General features: G+C 39.1%; 1 protein-coding gene across 4 annotated transcripts in view; it reads right to left on the reverse strand.

Annotated features, from left to right (window-relative positions):
• The window catches only part of tnpo1 (transportin 1), a 192,949-nt gene that overhangs the window by 74,336 nt on the left and 103,172 nt on the right, over positions 1-15,441 (reverse strand). For all 4 annotated transcript variants that reach the window (XM_078564104.1, XM_078564093.1, XM_078564123.1 and 1 more), the window contains exons 6-7: positions 8,272-8,405; positions 5,408-5,489 (exon numbers count right to left, since the gene is read on the reverse strand). In XM_078564104.1, coding sequence (XP_078420230.1) covers positions 5,408-5,489; positions 8,272-8,405 — 216 coding nt within the window. The remainder of the gene's footprint in view (positions 1-5,407; positions 5,490-8,271; positions 8,406-15,441) is intronic.

Raw genomic sequence — 15,441 nt, forward strand, 5'->3', positions numbered from 1 at the left:
GCCCTTTGGGTCATCAAATCCGCGCCGGTCAAACAAGCACCTAACTATTCTAATCCCATTTTCCATTAGCCTTGTAATGCCATGGCATCACAAGTGCACATCCAAATACTTCTTAAATGTTATGAGGGTTTCTGCCTCTATCACACTTTCCGGCAGTGAGTTCCAGATTCCCACCAACCACTGGGTGAAAAAATTCTTCCTCACATCCCCTCTAAACCTCCTGTCCCTTACCTTAAATCTATACTCCCTGGTTATTGATTCCTCCACCAAGGGGAAAAGTTCCTTCCTGTCTACCCTATCTGCCCCTCAATTTTATACACCTCAATCATGTCCCCCCTCAATCTCCTCTGCTCCAGGGAAAATAACCCCAGTCTATCCAATCTCTCCTCATAACTAAAACTCTCCAACCCAGGCAACATCACAGTAAGTCTCCTCTGCACTCTCCCTAGTACAATCACATCCTTCCTATAATGCGGATTCCAGAACTGCACACAATACTCTAGCTGTGGCCTAACCAGCGTTTTATACAGTTCCAGCATAACCTCCCTGCTCTTATATTCTATGCCTCGGCTAATTAAGGCAAGTACCCCATATGCCTTCTTAACCACCTTATCTACCTGTCCAGCTACCTTAAGGGACCGGTGGACATGCACACCAAGTTCCATCTGATTCTTGGTACTTCCCAGGGTCCTACCTTTCATCGTGTATTCCCGTGCCTTGTTTGTCCTGCCCAAGTGCATCACCTCACACTGATCCGGATTAAATTCCATTTGCCACTGATCGACCCATCTGACCAGGCCGTCTATATCCTCCTGTAATCTAAGGCTATCCCCCTCACTATCTACCACCCCACCATTCCTTGCACATGAAATCACAAAAAAGTTAGCATGCAGGTACAGCAAGTAGTTAGGAAGTTGAATGGAATACCAGCCTTTACGGCAAGGGAGATAGAGTATATAAGTAGGGCAGTCATGCTACAATTGTACAGGGCTTTGGTGAGACCACACCTAGAGTACTGTATACAGTTGTGGTTTCCTTACTAAAAGAAAAAATAAATTTGCACTGGAGGCAGTTCAGAAAAGGCTTTTCAGATTGATTCCGGGAGTTGTCATACGAAGAAAGATTGAGCTGGTTGGGCCTACACTGATTGGAGTTTAGAAAAATGAGAAGTGATCTTATTGACACATAAAAGATTTAACGGGGCATGACCAGGTAGACAACGTTTCCCCTTGTTGGAAGTCTAGAACTAGGGGGCACAGTTTCAGAATACATGACCTCCCATTTAAGACAGATGTGAAGGAATTCCTTTCTGAGGGTCATTCATTTTCAAATTTCTCCACTCCAGAGAGCAATGGAGGTTGGGTCATTGAATATACTCAAAGCCGAGTTAAGATTTCTTATCTACTAGGGCATCAAAGGTTGTGGGGGCAGGCAGGAAAGTGAAGTTGAAGCCACGATCAGATTAGGCATTGTCATGACTCACTGGGGATAGTGAGATATAGATATCAAACCCCACTGTTCCCCAAGCTGCAACAAATGTGAAAAGTTTGACCAAACCACCAGATTGCCCCAATTCTACCTAGCCGTTTAATTTAGGTTAACAGAATACGAGCACCAGGTTTGCAAACTTAATAAGTAATAACTGTTTATTGAACAAATTGTCTTTAACTAGTTGCAAAAGAAAGAAATATGAACTGCTAACTTCTAACTCAATAACTTAAACTCTACCCCGTCTTAAACCCCGACCCCACACTCACACGGATTTTAAGGGTGAGATAAAACAGGTCAATAGCACCATTCTGGAGTACAGGGTTAGATGGGTTTATTTTGATTTATGTCTTCCAAATCCCTTGTTGTTGACGATGACATGAGATGGTCTCCCAGCACTTTCAGTCTGTGGTTCACTGGTTGAAAAACTTGCTTTTCAATGTCCCTACTGGTGATTTTCCCCCTTTTCCTCTTGACAGGGGTTTTCAGAGAAAGTAGGTTAGAGAGATGTGAGGGGTAGCCAGCTAGCTAATATGGCAGAATTGCTAGAATTTTACAAACACAGGGGAGAGGGGTTTCAGGCCATCCCTCTTTGCAGGCTGGGAGCTGTTCTGCCTGCACTGTTACCTTGATCACTTGGTCAGGATCCAATTAAAATTAAAGGCAGTTCCCCCTAGTCCAGAACTCCTTTCTGGCACCATCCGGCTCTCTTATGGCACTCTATGTTCCAGGATAGCAACATTGTAGGTATTTACCTCATCCTATTCCAGCAAACATGACTTTCAACTGCAGTCATGGTAGATTTTAAAGACAGTCCAAGAAAAATTAAAAAGGTTCTTTACAACATCATTGTATCAAATGGTGCAGCAGACTCGAGGGGCCAATTGGTCTACTCCTGCTCCTATTTCTTATGTTATGTTCCTGTGGCGATACTTTCATGTCTTTGAGAAGAGTCATGTCATTTTTGGATCTTGTCGGTTGGTCCGTGTGCTGAGGGTTCATAGATCTCTTTGGTCGACTTGAAAAAGGCGTGGATCATGCATATCTGCAATGAGTTGAATTTTCTCAGCTGTCCCTATCCATCATTTGTTCTTCAAATTACGGGTTCTTCATTAAACTTCAGCTTTGGCTGTGTTTTTTTTATTCCTTCTTGGGATGTGGGTGTCACTGGCTAGGCCAGCATTTATTGCCCATCCCTAATTGCCCTTGCTAGGCCATTCCAGAGGGCATTTAAGAGTCAATCACATTGCTGTGGGTCCGGAGTCACATGTAGGCCGGACCAGGTAAGGAAGGCAGATTTCCTTCCCTAAAGGCCATTAGTGAACTAGATGGCTTTTTACGACAATTGGCAATGGGTTCATGGTCATCATTAGACTTTTAATTCCAGAATTTTTTTTATTGAATTCAAATCCCACCATCTGCCATGGTGGCATTCGAACCCAGGTCCCCCAGAGCATTACCCTGGGTCTCTGGAATACCAATCCAATGACACAAGACTACACCACTGCCTCTCCTCCCCTCGTCTGATGGATGAGCTTCTTTTCTGTGCAGCTTGGATTCTGATGGCAGGTTTGGAATGCCATCCATTTACAATAGATGAGTTTGCATATTTCTTTATTGTTTACATCAATCCAGTCTTGGTGTCTTTTAGTGGTGCGTCTTGAGGATTTCTGTATGAGTGATGGTGGACTTCAATTATCGCCAGTCCCCTTGAATGTTGCTTTACGCTATAACTATGCCTATCCATTCCTGTGGTTTCCGATGCATTTTCTCATTAAATTCCTTGAGTTTGGTGCCATTTGACAGGCCAGAAACCTTGAATTTTCTCCATTCCTGTCAGTTCCTTTTGGGGGCCCACCTCAAGCACCAATAATGAGTGAATAAAAAGTCGTGTCCAGCCATAACTATAGCACATATAATGTGCACTTTTTTTCCAATCCCTGGTCCTGACCATCACATACCCTATTAAGTATGCTTTAACTTGAATGTTACCAGAATGTCTTGAAACTTTTTTTTGGCAGAAAACGGTGTTAGTGACCATAAGATTGTGTTCAGCACACAGAATAAAGAGGCGTACACTGTTGGGATTGGACTTTCCTAGTGTATACTTCCCAACAGTGTTCAGCCAAAAGGCATGGTTGTCTCCTAGCATTGAAATCACCAAGAAGCATGATCTTTGACTGTGATGGCATAATTGTGCCAGAGTTGCATCTGGCTGGCTGAATACTTACTTCGCCCTCAGAGTCCAATATAGGTGCATAAGCACTGATGAGGGTGATAGATTCATTGCCTTTGAGCTTAAGCTTGGACCTGAAGTAGCCACCCTGGACTTGGTGGTGTCCAGCTGAAAACTGTAATGCATTGCATCACTGGGACCCTTAAATCAACCTCAACACTTGCCACCCCGCGTTGTCGCAAATCACTCGCCAGGACACCACACCCTCCTGGATGTTCAATGGATTGAGGATAATGAAATGTCACCCATCTATCAGGACTTCAATAATGTTCCTCAACCTTATTGCACCTTCAACCCTGAAGCAGCTTTGAAAGGTAAATGGAGTTCACAAGAACTCAAAACACCTCAGGAAAGACGCAAAACAGAATATCCCTGGCTTTGATGTTCCATGAAGCTCATGAGCAATCCTAAACTACAACCACACAGACAATGGCAGGTACAGAAACTTGATGCACAAACAGAAAATTTGAAACTATCCTGTGTGCAACCGTGGTCATCCAGAAGTGGCCACGGAACATATAACAACTCAATGCCCAATTCACAAATACAAAGGAGACATTAATAATACACTCTGCCACTCCGGACTCTGGCTTAATGACCTGGATTTAAAAGTATAGTTGTTGCTCTACATCTGAATCAGCCATATGATGAGAGAGAATCAAACACAGAACAAGTCTAGTTGACCAAGTGCACGCTTATAGCACGAGATGGCATGAGCACAAAAATAAATGGATTACTGGCGGTCATTGAGATTTCTCAAAAGGATGCCTAACGTAGATGTTGGCCTGTAAACTGATCTTCGAAACCGCAAAAAAATCCCTTCAAAAACAGGAGTCAACTTAGACGCCAAGTGTAAAAAAGTGAACTGCCAGCATGGGTGTGGGCGGTTGTCATTTTGAAATGTCATCAGCATCTGAGGGGGCGTGACTTAAACTCCCGCACATCTTTGCAAAATAGTTTGTATCGCCAGATTGATATCTTGCACCCAATTATAAGGTACTGCTAAGTGAAGCATGCATTTGTGAGGTGAAAAATTGAGACTGACTACTAATGCAGGTATTGCATGTTGTAGCTCAAAGAGGGCCGATTTATACACCAAGTATATGGAAAAACATGATTTTTGGAGCTGGAAAAATGGGACTGTCTTATACTCCAGGTCACCTTATACGTTGAGATTTATGGTATTTACAATAGATATGGCTTAACAGTTTACAGTGACTGAATAAATTCAATCCGTTTTTGTTACATGAGATTATGGGGCTGGATTCTGCAATTTAGCTTAGTCTTAGACTACCGTAACTAAATAGATTTTACTTTATTTATAGTACATGAGATTACAGAATTTCCATTAAAAGCAACCCATATCCTGGATTATAATTGTAAATACACTACTCAAATGACAAAGTATTAACAGTAAACATTTTACAACTTTAACATCAAGTATAAAAAAAAATTGTTTTAGGGAGAAAAGATCACATCCAACTTCAATTACAAAAAAAAACAGTGGGTTAATGACTGAACGAACTCTTGCTTGGTCAGCACTTTGTATGGTTGATCAGAAAAGCTTCCATGTCAGTAATCCTGATTATATCACTACGGTTCACAAATGACAGAATTTAATAATTATGATGATTTAAAAATATTCATTCAACAATCCTTTTCGAAATGTAAAAGTAAACATACCTCAATGAAAGAGTCGATATGCAACATCAAAGCTTGAGTTCTACTGATGATGAACTGATTCACGCAAGCAACAGCATGAGACCTAAAAGCATTACAGCATTTTTGTATCAGAAAATGTGACTTCAAATTCAGTTATATCTGTCAAATTTACAAGCTTCCCACTGTAACCTGTTAATCATTTCTAAAATTGTTCGCAACCAATTATCTGTTTTTAAAAAAGCCTCGTTTCCAATTTGAATTATAGATTACTGTTAGTTTGGAAGTACTTAAAAATTCAGCCATCTTCAACTGTAACCCCCCCTCCAGAGATCAACAGAATTATAAACTAAAAAGTCAAACTAAGAAAGAACAGAAAACAAGATGCTTCAGGTTACCAAATTTATTTTGTTTAATTAAACCTATTTTTTGAACAAATTAATGAGTTACCCACTAACTCCGTAAGAACCCCTGAACCCATTCTTCCAATAGTCAGTAAGATCATGGCTCATACATCAACTCCATTTTCCCGCTCAATCAGATGTCCTTCGATTTTAGTTCCCCCCCGCCCCCCCAAATCTATCAATCTCTATCTTGAATATGCTCAACTGAACATTCATAGCCCTCTAGGATAGAGAATTCTAAAGATTCATAACCTACTAAAGGGAGAAACTTCTCATCTCAGTTCCAAAGGTGGCCGATCCCCTGTTGTGAGACGATGGCCCCGAACTGTAGAATCTCCAGCCAGGGGAAATAGCCTCTATCTGTCAAGCCCTCTAATAATTTTCTACATTTTAATGAGATCATCCCTCATTCTCCAGAGAATATAGGTCCACGCCATTCAACCTTTCCTTATAGGAAAGCTCTGTCACTCGAGGACTTTATCTAGTTGAATGTTTGTTGCACTTCCGCCAAGGCAAGGAGACCAAAACAGTACACAGTATTCCATGTGTAGTTTCTCTAAAATCCTATATAATTACAGCAAGACTTTGATACTCTTATACTACAACCCCCTTGCAATAAAAGCTCATTACACCCTCAAAAAAAAGCTAAGATATGCCAGAACTTCACCTTTCATAAAATTGTGTTGACTCTGTCTAATCATAGTGGTTTTCTAAGCATGCTTAATGATAGATTTGAACATTTTCCCTGCTACTAATATCAGGCTAACTGGCCTAGTTACCTATTTTTTCCTCACCCTCTTTCCTTGAACAGCATGACTGCTGTGTCTATCCACCTATTGTTACATCATACTGCAATCTGAACTCTGACTGTGAGAAAGTTAGTCATTCTGCTAAAAGGAGTTAAGTTAAATTTATTCAACAACGATCACAAATTAAAAAGCCTAGCTGGTCAAAAGGCATTATTCACTTCAAGTCATGAAAGCTTCACATCTGACCCCGAGGCTAGAATGGGCAGAAAACAAGGCAATCCTCAAGACTGCAAGAAAAATGCATTCTGAATATCCCCTGATGTTCACTTTTGTTTTCTTCCTTGAGATATGAAGTAATATAGGTAAATAAACTGTCATTCTGCATTAAAAAGACAAAGACAGTAAGCTTCTTATAGAACTGAACCTGCACAATCTGAGAATTTATGGAATTGATAAATAAACCAACTTTTTATAACTGAGTTTTATAATTAATAGACTATGTATTAATTACACAATTTTTACATGCATGTCATGCATGTATAGATGTGGATACAGAAAGTGGGAATATTGAAAAAATTGTAACAAGATTCATAATTTCAATCTCAAAAGATTCAGCTTGCTCCAGGATGAGAGATGAGGCAAAGCTGGATTTGTAAAGGACAAACCAGACCAGGAACAAAGACAAACCAAATGGGTGACACAAACAGCAGTTGACCAAGAAGCTTGAACTGCTTAGTTGAGGGAAGAATCGTAAAGTTCTATCCCATTTCTACCATTTTTGAAGAAAGAAACCCTTCAAGATGGTAATTTTGAATATGATTTCCCCTCTCCCACTCCATCCACTTTCAATATTCTATCCCTGCTTGCATGTAAAATTGTATATTTAATACATTACCCCACAATACATTTTTAGAAAGTCTAAAGCTTCAAAACTCATTGACAAATGGGAATTCCATTTATAAAAAAACAAACAGTCCAATCTTATAGTTGTCTTATGGTCTTAAGTGACACAAGTTCCGTTTCACACACAAGGGACAGCTGAAGAATAAATCTCTAACAAGATGAGATTGCAGAAATGCATTTAATCACTATTACATTTTTGAGAACAATGGTCAAACTTTTTGGATGTAAAATAGCTAGTGTAAAGGGCTACATACTCCCAAGTCTTGACAAGTTAAAGTAAATTAATGACAAGTTAAAGTAAATTTTTTTTGTGTTGTTTAGTAGTAAGCACACATACAGCATATAGATCCCTTTTATTTTAAAAAGTGCCTGAAAATTAAACATGTTGCATATTGAAGTAACAAGTCCTTGGATCTCCAAGTTGTGTGGGAGAAGGTGCGAGAAAGCTTGACCTACTTGGGGCATGTTCTTCTCAAAATACCTGTTTCAGTTTCCTGGCCAACTGTCCCATTACTACTTCTACTCATATTTCTGTTCTTTGTCTGGTGTAACCCTACATGTTCTAAAATGGGAGATGGGCTATAACTAGACAAGGTTAATCTTATAAGATTAGCAGGGAAATATAACCAAAAAGACTGTACGTTTACAAAAGTTTAAGAGAAAATTAATAAGTTGTGTAAGGCTGTAACAAAACATCAAGAGTAGCATTGTTAATTGGATACCAGAATATTTTAAAATTTATAAACAACACGTAAGTCAGATTATTTGCAAAGAGTTAAAAAATTATGGACAGCTTGAATATCAAAATCATACGAGCACGAATTAAATTTACCTAATCTTGGAACTGCTGTGTTTAAAAAATTGCAGAAATTTAGGAATCATGACATTGAGAGGTCTATCCAGAATGTCACTGTCTAAAATCTCAGCAGAGTCTTCACATATCTTCTGAAGAGCACCAAAGGCTCCCTGAAAAGGGGAGAAAATACAAAAAATAGCAAATGTTAGTTATGCTATACGATTAGGAAGTAAACTTTTAACAGCACTTTTGACACTGTGATAACATGATTTTAATGAGAACTAGTCTAAAAATATGCAGCATGGAAACAGCTTAGCCTGTTGTATAAGGCTACAATACAGTATGAACTGATAACCCATGAGATAAAAGTTTAGAAGGCAGCTGAACACAAAAATAAGGGCACATCTGCAATGTAATATCTGAATGTTATTAAAAATCACGTCTCCAATCTTCATCCCCCAGTCATTTTAAACTTTTCAGAAATATTAATACGTTATTTAGAAGTTCAAGGAGGCAGACCTAAAGAAATGCTCTCCTCGCAACATAATGGCAAGAAAACACATCTTTTTAAAGGTGGAAAGAAAATCATTAGTTGTGTTATGATGAAAGCTGTGTACTAAGGGACCATTCTAACTGTTTAGATTTATGTTCACTAGTGAAATTGTGGTTGCTAAGGGGACACTCATATAGCACATGATTGAAGAAGATACAGCTGGTACAAATCTGAACAAACATGCAGTTATTTCCATAAATGGTGAGGATGCAGTTCTGCAGCAACAATGCCAATGTGAACTTCCTGTTTTCAATCATTTTACTGCTTAAAAGAGCTGGTTCCAAGGAAGTAAAAAAACACGGTATTTAAAGATAAAAGTCTCCATCAAACACATTTGTTTTACACAACAGTCAACATACCATATGACACTATATCTCTAGCTGATATAATTTTCACTACGACAAATCGACCTTCATTATGATCAACAGCAAACTATTAACACCTTGAGAAATGTTACATGTGCATATAGAAACAAACCAGAAATTGAACATGACTACACAGTAATAACAAATTCTGGGATAGCATAATTAATTTAGTATTTTGCTCACATTCTTGCTATCATCTGAATACATCAAATAGATTACTCTGAAAACTGCAGAGATAAAATGCTCCAGCCTAAGAACCAACTCCTGATCCCATTTTGTTCTTATTTTTGATTTGAACTGATACTGACTGAAGATATTTTTAACATTCAAAACTTCTCTTGCTAGCAAATTTCTTGAGGATTTTGTCAAATAGAATTAATGAATAGAACCTTAATTCAGAAGAGTTTTTGGAATTAAAGTAGCTATCTGGTAATATCTGTTTTTTAGTGTGTAATTACTTTTGCAGTGTTAGGGAGATCGAAAGCTTGGAAACATTTATTAAGCTGATTCAAAACCCATTTACTTCAACTTTCAATAAAGGCCTCAATTGCAAAGAAGGCCTACTCAGCACAGAAGCTTTGAATCAACAATACACAGACTTAGTTTGAAACATGGCTACTGAAAGCAACCCAATGCTACACATTTGCAACAGAACTGACTATGCAGATTTGTAGACATTGCTTTTTGTGGCGGGGACGGGAAGGTGGGGAGAGCAGGAAAGGGGGTGTGGAGAAAGCAGGCGACAGAATAGATGGTTGTGAACTCAACTGTCTGCTTCCACTATGGAATAACACGATATGAAATTCCACTGCTCCCAAATTCATACGCAAATGACAACAGAGTTAAAAAGAAATTTCACAAAGGGGCAATATATATATATATAAATTTTAAATTTGGTGCCTTTTTAAGCATTCCATATAAAAATTCTTTTAGGATAAATAATTTTGATTGCTTTTCTACACTCCAGTGGTTACAGAATATTTCAGGGTAAGAAGCAGAGTTCCACAACTGAACAGTTTATTTTTAAAATTAAAAATGATTAAACTGACCAAGTGTAGATTAGTATTAGATATACCTACCAGATATATAATAATGACCTAGGCCTTGGTGTACAGGGTACAATTTCAAAATTTGCAAATGACATGAAAGTTGAAAGTATTATGAATTGTGAAGATGGTGCTGAATTTCAAAAGGACATAGGGTGCTGGACTGGGCAGACAAGTGGCAGATGAATTTTAATGCAGGGAAGTGTGAAGCGATTCATTTTGGTAGGAGAATGCAGAGAAATTATATAAAATAAAGGGTACAATTCTAAGGGGATGCAGGAGCAGAGGTGACTAGGTATGTATGTACATTGAAGGTGGCAGGAAAGATTGGGAGCGCGGTTAATAAGGCATACACCATTTAGAGCTTTATCAATAGGTGCATAGGGTACAAAAGCAAGCAAGTTATAATAAACCTGTATGAAACACTGGTTCAGTTTCAACTGGAGTATTAGGTCCAGTTCTGGGCACCCCATTTTAGGAAGGGTGTGAAGGCATTAGTGCGTGTAGAAAACATTCACGAGAATGGTTCTAGGGATGAAGAACTTCAGTTTCGGAGAAAGATTGGAGAAGTTAGGGCTGTTGTTCTTGGAGAAGAGAAGACTGAGAGATCTGATATTAAAAATCATGAGGGGCCTGGACAGAGTAAGTAGGGAGAAACTGTTCCCATTGATAGACAATTGAGAGCCAGAGGGGACAGATTTAAGGTAATTGGCAAAAGAAACTACGGGGACATGAGGAAAAATAACTTTTCATGCAGGGAGTGGTTAGGATCTGAAATGCACTGCCTAAGAACGTGGTGGAGGCCACTGAGGCCTTCAAAAGGGAATTGGATCATTATCTAAAATGGAAAATTTGCAGGGAAAAGGCAGGGGGGTGGCACTAGATGAATTGCTCCTTCAGAGGGGCAGCATAGACACGATGAGCTGAATGGCCTCCTCCTGCACTGTAACCATTTTATGGTTCTAGTTTCTTTATCGTTACACAACAGTCAATTATGAATGTTTCACTCAACTTCGCTGGTTAAGCTCCCGCCAATTAATGGTTGCTTTGGTGTTAATGCACTTGGGCCTACTATACGCGGACCGTAAAAGTGCACCTATAAATTCTTGTCCTTGGGTATTTGAGCAAGAAATCAACAATTTGTTAACAGAATTATTATTTTTAGATCATTCCATTGGTTCAATTTTCAAGACACTTGTGGTTTCCTCAGTCTTACAAATTGCTTTAACAGTTAAACTGTCCTGTTAATTGAATGAGATTTTGTGTCTGCTGTGAACTTTTGAAAAAAATGCTTGTTTTCACATTTATAATGTTTCAAGTCTTGAATGAGCTTATTGATATCGTAATAATGCCCTGAACCCAATAAAGTTGAAAAATATTAAATTCAAACATTAAATTAAACATAAATGGAGACTGGGAAACAGCTGTCACTCTAAGCCCAAATTGTCCTTGCTAAAATAACAAAATATTTATATAATGTTAATTCTAAATCGACAGCTGCGGCCAAGAGAAACCCAATGCTCCTGGGACCTCTGCTGCTCACAATTAGAGAAATAAATTTGAAGACAACATTATTCCACTGTAGCGGAATCTCTAAATGTAACAATTATTGAGTAATATGAAATATGTATGCGTGTAATACAATAATCTGATCCACTACTACCCAAAATAGCTGACCCTTTGTAATGGACTTCTGTGCAATGGTTTGCATTATTTGCCCAATGATGCATTGACCATGAAGAGCATGGATGGTGGTCTAAGTGGTGGGGACTGTATTTGTTTAGAAAATGACTAAACATTGTCCTTAACATGTGTTACTCTTTTACTCCCATTATCAAGTAGTTACCATTCCAGGGTTAGACGGAGGCCAGTTGGCACAATGTTCATGCCAGCTCTCTGCAACAGCAACCAAGCAAGTGCCACTTCCCCATGGCCCTGAACATTTTCCCTCCTTAGGTGCTTATTCAAGTTCCTTTTGAAAGCTATGATTGAATCTGCCTCCACCACACTCTCAGGCAATGCATTGCAGAGCCTAACCACTGGTTATTGGTCCTTTCTTAAATCACTATCCTTTGGTTCTCTGTTGTTCCACTAATGGGGTTTCTCCCTAAATACTCTGTTCAGACCCCATAATTTTGAATACCTATATCAAATCTCCTCTCTTCTCTTTTTCTCTTCCCTAAGAAAAATAGCCCCAGCTTCTCCAAACCATGTAACTGAAGTTCCTCATGCCTGGAACCATTCTCGTGAATCTTTTCTGTACCCTTTCTAATAAAAGAAACATAGATTTGAATTTATACAGCTCTTTTCACAACATCGAGTGCTTCACAGCTCTTTACTCCTTTTTGAAGTGTAGTCACTGTTGTGACATAGGAAACGAGAGTTAATTTGCACAGCAAACTCCCACAAACAGCAATGTGACAATAAGTAGTTAATATGTTTTTTTGTGATGTTGACTCAGGGATAAATATTGGCTAGAACACCAGCGATAACTCTTCTGCTCTTCTTCAAAAAGTGTCAGGGGATCTTTTACATCCACCTGATCAGGAAAACGGGGCCTTGATTTAATGTCTCATCTGAGACACAGCACCTCCGACAATGCAGCACTCCATCAGCACTGCACTAGCATCAGTTTTGATTTTTATGCTCAAACTCAGAATCTTGTGATTAAGCTGACATTTAATGCCTTCACATCTTTCCGAAAATGTTTTGATACCCAGAAATGGACACAAATCTCCAGTTGAGGCCGAAACAGCATTCTATGCAGTTTAACATAACTTCCTTACTTTTGTACTTTCTATCCCTATTTATAAAGTCCAGAATCCCTTATGCTTTATTAACTGCTCTCTCAACTACCCGCCACCTTCAATGATTTGTGCAAATATACCCCTATGTCCCTCTGTTCCTGTACGCTCTAAAGAGTTGTACTCTATTTTATATTGCCTTTCCCCATTCTTCCTTCTAAAATGAATCACTTCACACTTCTCTGCATTAAAATTACATCTGCTACTTGTCTGCTCATCCCACCAACGTGTCCTTTTAAAATTCAACACTATCCTCCTCACAGTTCACAATACCTCCAACCTGTGTGTCATCCGCAAATTTTGAAATTGTGCCCTGTACAGCAAAATCCAGATCATTAACATATATCAACAGCAAGGGTCGTTAACATTGACTCCCTGGGGAACATCACAATAAACCTTCCTCCAGTCCAGTAACAACCGTTGATCAATATTCTCTCTTTCTGGTCACACGGCTAATTTCATATCCATATTTGCTACTCTCCCTTTTATTCCACAAGCTCTAGCTTTGCTCAAGTCTGTTGTGTGGCACAATATCAAATGCCTTTTGGAGGTCCATGTGCACCACACCAACCACATTACTATCATTTAATCTCTCTGTTAACTCATCAAAAAACTCACCAAAAAACCCATATTTGCCCAAGTGGCTACTGATTTTGACTTCAGTTATCATTTATAAAAACTCCTCCCACCGCTAAGATTAAACTCAGTGGCCTGTATTTCTGGACTTAGCCTCACACCCTTTTTTGAACCAGGGTGTAACAGGTTGCAATTCTCCGGTCCTCTGGCACCCCCATGTATCGAAGGAGGATTGGAAAATTGTAGCCAGTGCTGCCTCAATTTCTACATTCACTTCCCTCAATATCCTGGATGCAACTCATCCAGTCCTGGTCACCTTATCGAATGTAAGCACAGCCAGTCTATCTAATACTCCTCCCTAAATCTATCAAGTGTCTCAATTACCTACTTTTTCACCATGACATCATCTGCATTGGTAAAGACAGATGCAAAGTACTCAATTTAGTAGCCATGAACCCCATGGGCATAAATCCCGCTCATGCATATTATAATTGGCCCCACTCCTCCTTTTACTATTTATATACCTAAATAATTCCCTTTTATTTTAACTGCCAATCGCTCCTCATATTCTCTTTGCTTCTCATTTATTTTTTCAATTCCTTTCTGAACCTTCTGTATTGAGCCTGATTCTCAATTATATTATCCAACTGACATCTGCCATGTGCAGCCTTTTTCTTCATTTTACTCCCTATTCTTTCTTCATCCAGGGAGCTCTAGATTTATTTGCCCTAACTTTCCCCCTTGTGGGAATGTACCTTGACTGTACATGAACCATCTCCTCTTTAAAAGCAGCCATTATTCAGTTACAGTTTTACCTGCCATCCTTTGATTTCAATTTATCTAGGCCAGGTCCATTCTCACTCCAATGAAGTTAGCCCTCCCCAAATTAATTACTCTTATCCTCGACTGCTCCTTCTTATCCATAATATGTTGTATTTTATCACACATCTTTTAGAAGTCCATATACACATCAACCACATTACCCATCATCAACCCTCTGCTATCTCATCAAAAAACTCAAATCAAGTTTGTTAAACACGATTTACCTTTAGAGAATCTGTGCAGGCTTTTCTTAAGTAATCCACATTTATCCAAGTGACTGTTAATGTTGTAGCGAATTAATGTTTTAAAAATCTTTCCCACCACAGAGGTTAAATCGACTGGTCTATAGTTGCTGGATTTATCCTTACAATCTTTTTTGAACAAGGGTGTAACAATTGCAATTTTCCAGTACTATGGTATCACCCTGCATCTAAACCGGATTGGAAGATTATGACCAATCACTCTAGTTTCTACCTCTACTTCCCTCTGTATCCTCAGATGTGTCCCATCCTGTCCTGTTCACTTAGCAAGTTTAAGCACTACCAGCCTTGCTAATGCCTGCTCTCTCTCTCAATTTTTAGCCTGGTCAGTGTCTCAACTACCTCCAATGACTTTGGCAGTACCCATTTAGTACATCAGTCATGCCCTCTACCTCCATGCATAGATCCCCTTTTTGGTCCTCAATCAGCCTCATTCCCCCCCTCTAACTGAACTTTTATTATTTATATGCCTGTAGAAAACTTTGGATTTCACTTATGCTAGCTGCCATTCTCTTCTCATACTCTCACTTTGCCTGAATTTCCTTTTTGGCTCCCCCTTTGAACTTTCTATGTTCAGCCTGGTTCTCAATTGTATTTCTATTTGACAACAGTCAGCTTCATCTCTCTCGCTGTCTTTCCTCAAGAGGGAGGCTTTAGCTTTATTTGTCCTACCTCATGGGAACATACCTCGACTGTACCTGAACTATCTTTAATTTAAAGGCAGCTCTTCGTTCCGTAAACAGTTTGGCCTGCCAATCTTTGATTCTAATTTAGCTGGGC

Source organism: Cetorhinus maximus, chromosome 2 (genome assembly GCF_964194155.1).
Source record: "Cetorhinus maximus chromosome 2, sCetMax3.hap1.1, whole genome shotgun sequence".
Taxonomy (NCBI): Eukaryota; Metazoa; Chordata; class Chondrichthyes; order Lamniformes; family Cetorhinidae; genus Cetorhinus; species Cetorhinus maximus.